This window comes from Artemia sp. Qi Xiang Cuo, chromosome 3, assembly GCF_049724085.1.
Source record: "Artemia sp. Qi Xiang Cuo chromosome 3, ASM4972408v1, whole genome shotgun sequence".
In the NCBI taxonomy this organism is placed as follows: domain Eukaryota; kingdom Metazoa; phylum Arthropoda; class Branchiopoda; order Anostraca; family Artemiidae; genus Artemia; species Artemia sp. Qi Xiang Cuo.
In genome coordinates this window covers 94,927,603-94,937,014 of record NC_142796.1, presented here as the reverse complement: position 1 = coordinate 94,937,014, position 9,412 = coordinate 94,927,603, and the positions used below count along the sequence as shown (strand labels likewise).

The window sequence follows — 9,412 nt, the reverse complement described above, 5'->3', positions numbered from 1 at the left end:
TTTTACAGAAGGAAAAACTGAGACCAGATGGTGGGAAGGGCCGAAAGAGACAAAACTTGTAGCAAAAAAGATAAATTTTCAGGTTTTTCTACACAGGGAGCAGCTGTACACAGGGGGGAGGGTAGTATCCTTATGTCAATAGAATTTCTCCAGTATTTCATCTGGTTCTTGAGGCCCTCGGAAATGTTTAATTTTTCGAAGATATCTAGAGGCTGTTTTAGGGGGGGAGGGGAGGGGGCATTTGCTCCGGGCCCGAAAATTTTTGGGGCGCAAAATTTCAAATAAATCGTTTAACGGTTATAATCATTTCGAAATTTTACTTGTGTCAAAATAAAGTAGAGGGCGCAGTTGGCAGTAAGCATAATAAGCAAATTTAGTCCGAAAATTTTCATTTTTTCCATACCTTCATCACCATTCCTTGAAAATGAAAGTAAATAGACCGAATTTGATTAATTTTAATGTTTTTTTTTTGTGATATTTTGTATTTTCAAATATTGTTAATAAATGAAAATTTTGTTAAAAATTGGGATGAAAATTTTAGGGAGACAGGGGGGGGGGGGGGGCTGATTCAGGTTTTGCCCAGGGCGGAAGAGAAGCCAGAACCGCTACAGAAGACATCATATCTTCTTTTCTCGTTTGCAGAAATAGTTGAAAGCTGGGTATTTGGTATCATAATCAAATTTTACGTTGTCTTATTGAATTAAAAAAAAAAAAAAAAAAAAATATTGACGGTTATTAACAGTTGGAAAACTCTGAACCTATTTTTTTGTCATTCTATTAGGTTTATATCATGTAGCCATCATCTTTGTAATTATCGCATCTGTTTTGCCCAAATAGTAGATTACAGTATGGAGCTAAAATAAATAATGAAAAGATATAGTATTCGCTGAGGAGAAAGGTGATAGCCCATGAAGTCCTTTTTGAGCACACCTTTTTTTGGTTGTTATAAATTATAAAGATTACAAGCCATGCGCAAAGTTTTATTGCTGTTGCCACGTTTTTCCGTAAAAAAAAATAAGCGTAAGCTATTTTGGTAAGTTTGACAATGCTTTTCGCTCGTAAAATTCAAAATAGACAATCCGTTGATTCCCAGTGTCTATTCACATGTTATTTCCTGTTTACATAATACTGACTGGCTCCAATTTCTTGTTGTTTCAAAACGATTAGTACCCCAAAATTAGCACTTAACTCTCGTAAGCTGCTACTTATCTCTCGATTAAGAAAAATCGAAAAAAAACTGCATTCAGTCAGTGTAAGAGAGAAAAAATAATTGACTTAAAACAACCCTTAAGCACCGCCTTTATAGGTACAGTGCCTTGTTTTGATTTCCAAATAACTGTGAAGTCTTTCATTTTTGGGTTATTTCGTGAACAAGGGGAGTTCACTATTGACATTAAAGTTGAACTAAGTCCTATTTCCCCCATTCACCTTAGTATAGAGGACATTGCGTGGTTTCTTCTAATTGCTAGCCTTATGTCTACTAGAAAATAGCCCAATGAAGGAGGGAAAAGGAGAATGTTGTCTGTTTTAATAGTCTTATGCAGACAAAATCTACTCCTCGCAATTTTTGTATGAGATTCCTTGGCTGGAGTGTCCTCATGGCCCTTATGACACCAATCAAGATGAAACTCTTTCAGCTGCGACGCAAGTTCACACTCAGTTTAGTGCTAAACGAAGTTCGAGGTTAAATACTATTCCTCAGGCCAAGGATTTCCAGTCACGATGGTGCCAATGGTGCAAGGGATCTTATAAAATTTCATTGCTGCTCTTTTATTTGATATTTAATTAAAATGGTGTTCATCCTTTTTTCTTTCCTTTATTGAAGTAACTCCCTCTAATAGTTTTAGACTTAGATAACAATGACAAAAATTGGCTCATGTGCCCAATATTCAATTTCGTATGCCAGATTCTCCAACTACTATCTGAAAATTTCAACTAAACCAACAATAAATGAGCCCAAACATGTAAGAAACCTATTTTGTTAGATAAGAGATAATAAAACTGAATTAAATAGTTCCAAGATGACTGTCGAGACTTCTTAGACAGCCTCTGCCTGCGCTTAGCATTGCATTACTGGCTCTCTAACATCTAAGGTCAACAAAAAATAATCTAACTAATCCTTTATTTGCATAAGATAAACAAAACCAGCATTTTCCAAATAAAACATACTGGCCTAATATATATACTGTCGTAAGAACACTAATTACATTTGGAATCAGGGCAAGAAAAAAAGGACAAAGAAAAGCTTCATCATCTAGCACATTATTTTTAAAATAAAAAGGCTTTTTCTCCAGTATCGCAAAGCGCATTTTAAAACGCACAAACAACAAAATAATCCATCAAGAAAGAAATGAACAGATAAAAAGCAGAAAAAAATATATATGGACTATTTTATTTTTGAGCGTACACATCAAATTAAAGAAATAAAGCACAAATATTTAATGCCGAAGTTTGATTTTTTGTTAATAAGCCTAAGAGCGTACTACTTGCATAGAAAACAAACACAACAAGAAAAAGAAATTGACAAATAAAAGAAGGCACGTTAATGAAAGCAGCAATGCAGAAAACAAAGACCGGTGCGTTATTCAAAGCTGATAAAAATATACAAAACAAAAGTGAGTATTCAATAAAGGTTTAAGAGACCCTCGGTCTTAGATCTACTATATATTATCCAGGTTTTGTGAGATTACACTACAAATTTTGAAGCTGTTGTCAGCTTCAATTTGAGCAAAAAGAAGATTTAATAGGATAAATACAATAAAACAAATAATAGACAAAGAAAGATGAACCACTCAGGCGATAGTTGAGATCAGAAAAATTAGCCTGGGAGCTGAATACTTTTAGAGATCATCAAAGAGGATGAACCGATATGCCTCCTAAGTAGGTTACCTTAACTTATTAGCTTCACTAATGTAGCGATTGAGTCTAGATTGACACAAGAGCAAATTACTACAATAGGCAGGAATCAACTGAATCAATAAGCAGCTTTAGTTGCTGTTGTGTAGTTGCTCTTTCACAGTCGTTGCTGCTGCGTAGAAAAAATACCTAGTTGACTGAAAGTTTCTTTTTTAATTCAAAGTATTGGTTGACAAAGCAACCAAAAATTGTTGGTGGCAACGATATTGCCTTGAAAAGCGAATTCTGCTCTTGTGTGAACCTGAATTGAATGTAAAAAAAAGAAAAGAAAGAAAACAAAAGCGTGAACTTTGAAGTACCAAGAACATCAAAATAAAAGCATTTTTGTTCCCCGGACACACCTTAAATCTTGAAATAGTTACTTGAAATGCTTGAAATAATTACTGAATAACTGCATATGCCGGCTTTATTCCTTAAAAACTGAAAATTCCTTCTTTAAAATTCCTTATAAATTGAAAAAAAAATCTTTTCACTTAACCCATTTCAACAATCAGATTTCATTTTTAGTATCCTTGGTACTTAAACTCTGTTAGTACTGATAGATCACTTAGAAATCGGGCCATAAATGTAATGGTGTCTTGCTTAATGACGACAGCGTGGTTTTTTCACATTTCTGTGGGGTGTTAAAGTGTAATTTATGGCAAGATGTTAAATAAGTCTAATCTACCATGAATTAAATAGTTATGAAATACCTTCGAATTTTGATTTTATGAATTTTTAAAAATTCAAAGTTTAGAGGCTTTTTAATTTTCTTTTTTTTTAAATTTATTTTTCTGGGAAAAACAGAATTGCAAAAGATACTTAATATGCCAATAAATTTACTTTTTTTTTCTGCATTGAAAAAACAAAAAAACAAAATTCTAATAAATATCATAGAAGATGATGCAAAAAAATTACTTCATATCGAGAGTTTCTTTAAATTCTGCAGTGTCAAGTAATGAATTCAATAAAAGCAGGGACTTGTGGTTTCGTGAACACCCCTTAAGATTTTCCCAGTTTTAGATCAGCCGAAAATTGTTGAATAGAGTGCACAAATCGCACATACTTTACCACAAAGTAGATTTGCAACCTTCATGGCGGTCCGTATACCTAAAAGAAGATTCGGTGAAAGGGTGGAGGGGGACTTATTTTTCGTCTGTACAGCAAGAGACGCACCTTAATAGAAGAAGTAGAATAAATTGAGCATAAACTATAGCAAGATCGTAAGATGAGTATTAAGCATTTAGCAAAGCTTCGAGAGTTTATACATTCTGGGAGGAGCAATACTATTTCCTAAAGATAAGTACACAGTTAGGCTACTAAAAATAAATGCAAATAAAAGAAAGAAAAGTCTAATATCACTTTTATATACTTGTGCTTTTCCAGAAAACCCGATAGTGAGGAAAATAGCCTAAGAGAAACTAGATCCACCTTAAGAAGAAAAAATGATAGCCATTGATATAAAACCCACTCCACGAACTAAAAAAGCAAAAAAGGGTAGTTTATTCCATAGCTGGAGGGGCATCAGTTGGGCTTCCATTTGAGCGACGCTTTTCACGTACAGCTTCAACGTGCTGAGAATGACCCCGAAGCTTGCTCACTTCTTCTTCAGTCAGCTTTGCACGAAGTTGGGCAGCATTATCCATTCGCTCTTGAATCTTTCGCTGAAAAGGGTAGCGCATAAATTAAGGGTTCAGTACAAAACACCCTCACTTTTGTCGCAAAAGAATTGAAGTGACATGTGCCCCTTAAAGTGTCTAAAAACTATAAATTCTCACCATCAATTTATATATCCATTTAATGACTTCAGAGGCAACGATTGGGGGAGGGGTGGTAGGTGGTCAATAACCATCAATAAATTAGATTTTTCTTTTGTAAAAAAGAAACTCTTGCTCCCCTTCCCTACATTTTCGTACATTAGCACCCCTGATTGAAGGATGCTCATTTAGGAAATATCGTCTCAGAACTTGCACCTGACCACACTTGCCAGAAATCTGTTGTCAGGATACTGAACATACAGAAAAATCGCACAAAACATTAAAGAAAACTGCATGGTTTAGAAACAATTCTATTTTCCAACTCTGAAAGATGCTCCAACAACTTCTGGAAATAGACACACTTTGATGACAAAATCCATTTTTAAACTCTAAAACATGAAACAAGAGTGAGTATCAAAGCTCTGATAGGCGTCGAATTTCAACTCGACAGCCGCATTTGATATCGGCTGATGAAACGAATGTCTCCATATGGGCCAATATTCGATTCGTTTCTGCTTAATTTGATTTAAAAAATTCCCACCTCAAGCTAGTAAGAATTCGGCTTAAAATGAATAGAGCTTTTCATTTATGCACTGCTAAAAATTTGACAAAAGTATTGTTTTTGGATAGGTTATTTTAATGGTTATTTAATGTAAAATACCGTTTTTTTTAGACAGTTAAAGTTTCCAGGAAAACTTAAAATAATTTCACTTTCAACCTGACTTACCAGCTGGAATTCTCAGAATTGCAGCTGGCAAGGAAAATTATTAAAGAAACCCAACAAACTAAAAAATAGACTAATAGCTGGCGAAAAGATCAAATACCCAGTTTTTGATTTTAAGCTTTCATTTTTGCTTCTCCCCTCCATTTTTTTTCCGGTACTAAGGGCAGACCTTGAAAAAAGGTTCAAATATCTGCCATTCATTAATTATCGTTGGCCTATTTTCCCCATGCGTTGTTTAAAGTTAAAAATTCTATGTTTTTCTTATTTTTCAATACTCGTGGGAAAATGGTCCAATGAAAAACCGACGAAGTATGGTCTGAAACGAACTTACAGTTAAAACCCTTATTACCAGCAGTATGTTTTATAAATGTCTTCATACTTATTTTTAAATAAATTTGAATCTGTATTTTAATGAATCTTGTGTTATATATTTTAAAACATTTTATTCTTACATCTAAGAATAGCTATTTTTAAACACAGCGGTTATTTGCAACAGCAATCATTTTAAGGGGAGATATTTTACAATCCACAAGCAATTGTTATTCAAAATAATTTTGGGTTTATGCCAATTAAGTTGTTTCTTTCTTCATAATTTTCCCACAGTTGTCAATTGCCATAATTGTCAATAGTAAGTTAGCAACAGTGTATCTTCAATACATAAGTCTTTGGCCATAGCGGTAAGTTTTTTTTTTGTACGATTAAATTTTTTTCCTTTTTTCTTTCCGAGATTTTTTTCCTCTACCTTCCCAAGGAAAAACTTTACTTTCTAGGGGAGGAAGTAAAAAGTCATTTTTTGGTTAATTATGTTTGTGTTTCATGAGTCATCCTTGAAGGATTAGAAAAAAAAGACTTATAGCTTAGAGTGAGGGCTGATCGTTTTTCAAATCATCCCGAGAATTCTTCCCCTCCCCCTTCGTGGAAAATATTACCCAGAAATCCCCCCCCCTGGAAAGTTTCCTTCTCGAAACATGTCCACATGTTTCTCTACAACAAATACTATATGTGAAAAATAGGCACATTGCATAACTTACAGCCCCCCCCCGTGTAAAAGGGGGCTGGCGGATAGGGGGGGTTGGCTACCCTCTAGTGTTTTTAGTCACTTAAATAGAGCACTAGAACTTTTAATTTCCGTCCGTTTTTTCTTAGAAATTTGGTTACTATTGAGCCGAGTCGCTCTTTACTTAAAGTTCGTTATCACGAACTATTTGGTTATTATAGGACTTCATCTGTGTTCGTCTTAAGCTTTAAATGGCTCTTTACTTTTCTTTAAACTTCTTTTTTCATTTGTTTTTTAATTAACAAAAATAAATGTCAACTGGTTAGACCTGAGGCTTTAACCCAAGGGGTTCACATCCCCATACCACTCCTGTTTTTTTAAATGAAGATATAAAACAGTATTCATAATCTGTTGGTGCCACCGCAAGTTTATCCATATTCCCCTATAACTCGTCTGATCTAAAGGGGGTTATGAAAAGTATTATGCTTTAAGCTGAAAAAATTTACATTAAATATTCCTAAGCAGCGTTAGCATAATTACAGCTTTATATAGCAGACATTTTGTTTTGTTTACGTTCAAAGCCTAAACGACTCAATGCTAATGAAAGAGGCGAATAAAAATATTTCTAACAGCTAAAAACCCATCTTAATTGCTGCAGTGGCTCGTCTTAATTGAAAAACAACGGTACCAAGGATCTTTCATTTTTAGACGTTAACGTGAATAAGGTGAATATCACTAATAATGCTGAAGTAGAACACAGTTCTATTTTTCTTATTTATCTTAGATTTGGAAAAATTCACGTTCACAGGCGTGATCCTTTCCATTTTTCTTGTAAGGAAAGGAGAGAAAATATTGATAAAAATAATAAAGAAAAGAATAATAAGGAAAAGAGAGGCAGTGAGAATGCTAAGGAGATGGGGGTATAGCTATGGACTCTTCTAATCATGTTATACATGAATTAAAAAAAGGCGGGATCTTTTCTCGATAATTAATATATAAGCTTCTTAAGATACGTATAGACAGAAGCCTTATGAGTCTTTTAGAGCCATTTATGGTGAGACTCAACCTGGCTCTTAAATTTGACCATTGAAATGAAGATCAAAATTTAAGGCAAATTGGCGAATTGTTTAAATTAACATCAACTACAACGCTAGTACAAACATAAACCTGTAACCATTTTGATAACTATCAGGGGTTTATGTGCCAACTAAATTTTCTCTTGTACTTCGGAGATAAAAAAAAAAGGAGATCAGATTTGCTGAAAGAAAAGCTAGAAAAGTAATACTTCAAAGTAAATGAAATTAAAGTATTCAAATAAAGTCTTTGTATCCTTATTCATTCCTGAAAGGAAAATGGAACTTGAAAAAAAAAAAAAAAAAAAAAACGGATTTCCGATTTTGGTATTTCTCATTATATAGTGAGTACATTGTTGTGTTTTATATTATAACTGTAGTGTGCAAATACATTTTCAATAAATGTTACCCTCTCCATTCTATCAACCAGTTTCACTAACATTTAGCTCAGCTGATGCCTTAAGCTATATTCGAGAGAGTAAAGTTTTTGTTTTTAAGTGAAATATATGGATCTTTCCAAAGTAGTGGAATTAAACTATGAGTTGACAAAACCATCGCTTTTAACAAATAATATATAAGTAATAAACAAATACCATTAATTTCCCAGAAAATACAGTCAAATTTCACTCTAAATCAAAAATGCAATATTTACAACAATGACAGCTTGGCAGAGGGCGGCAAAAAGTACAGTTGCCCCACCTATTTATTGCAATTTCTGTTCGTTTTAAGTTTGGCAATTTGTTTGTCAGTAGGAATTGTCACAGCTGAAAAAATCTCAACATTCATAATAAGCAATGTAATAGTACCTCTAAGTCTTTTATACGCTGATCATTGTTCTTCCTCACGTTCTGGACGTGCTCTTCATGAGCACGCATACGCTCACGCAATTCTTCAATCTGTTTTTCACGATTTTCGCCTCTGCGAGACAAGTCTTTCTCGAGGTCAACACGAGCTTCGTTCACCTGCTCTTGAAGTTGGTTACGAACACTTTCAACATGCTCAATATGTTGACGCACCCTAAAGAAATGAAAAATAACTGAGTATATTTTTTTCTCAACCAGCTTTCCCAAAAAGAACACACACTTGTTCCAACCTCTGCTGCACCTCACTAGTTTTATTATCCATACTTGCCAGACACCTTTTTCTTCTGAGAATTCACCATCGAGAGTGCAATACTTCAAAAGGTTATGCCCCCTGGAGATTAATATTTTGTTCAACTTACAAACGCAGTTGTTGAGATCAACGAGCCAGAATAAATACTTTCGGCATAATTTTTGAAAGAAAAGACAGAGGCTTGGACTAGCAGCACTTCTATTTGCAGGTTGAATACTTTTTGAGCCGATGTCTCGTCGTTTCAACCTCCTGCTCCGATAGTAAAAGTTCGATGACGAAATTCAGGGAGACCAAAGGTCATTCACAAGCTATGCTTTTTTTTTTATTATATTGTTATTTAAGGAATACAGCATGGCTAGGGCATTAGGTTAATTTATACCCGCACAACCGTCCACGCATATTCCACCTTTTCCCGAAAAAAAAAAAAAAAAAAAAAAAAAAAAAAAAAACAAAAAAAAACGGCACACCCAATATTTTTTTCAGGCATAAATTACAGGAGTGAAGACTTATTCAGCGCATCTTTATTCCCTGGTTGCATTTTCAAAGATGTATTTACTTACCTAGAGACAAGCCAATGATTGGAACGATTTTTTTTTTCAGAACATCCCGCTCAGAGACTCACAACACTGTTTTATACACCATGTAGAAGATTGCCAGAAGCCTCGTATTTACACAATTGTCACCGTATGCAGGGATCATGCAAGCTAAACTTGCCGACAACAATAAAGTTAATAACTTTTTCATAGAGAAAGGGACAAAAAGTGACCAACTGCAAAGATCCTTCGGGTCAGAAAGTAGTGGTAAAACAAATAAACGTTGATTTTCTACCTTTTCATAATATTCCTATGTTACT

At 34.3% G+C, this 9,412-nt stretch overlaps 1 protein-coding gene across 2 annotated transcripts in view; it reads right to left on the bottom strand.

The window, feature by feature from the left end:
• Positions 1-2,105: 2,105 nt before the first annotated feature.
• The window catches only part of LOC148954778 (uncharacterized), a 58,959-nt gene continuing 51,652 nt past the window's right edge, over positions 2,106-9,412 (bottom strand). For both annotated transcript variants that reach the window (XM_089086744.1, XM_089086745.1), the window contains exons 4-5: positions 8,253-8,463; positions 2,106-4,559 (exon numbers count right to left, since the gene is read on the bottom strand). In XM_089086744.1, the coding sequence (XP_088942870.1) occupies positions 4,398-4,559; positions 8,253-8,463 (373 nt within the window). In that variant the 3' untranslated portion in view covers positions 2,106-4,397. The remainder of the gene's footprint in view (positions 4,560-8,252; positions 8,464-9,412) is intronic.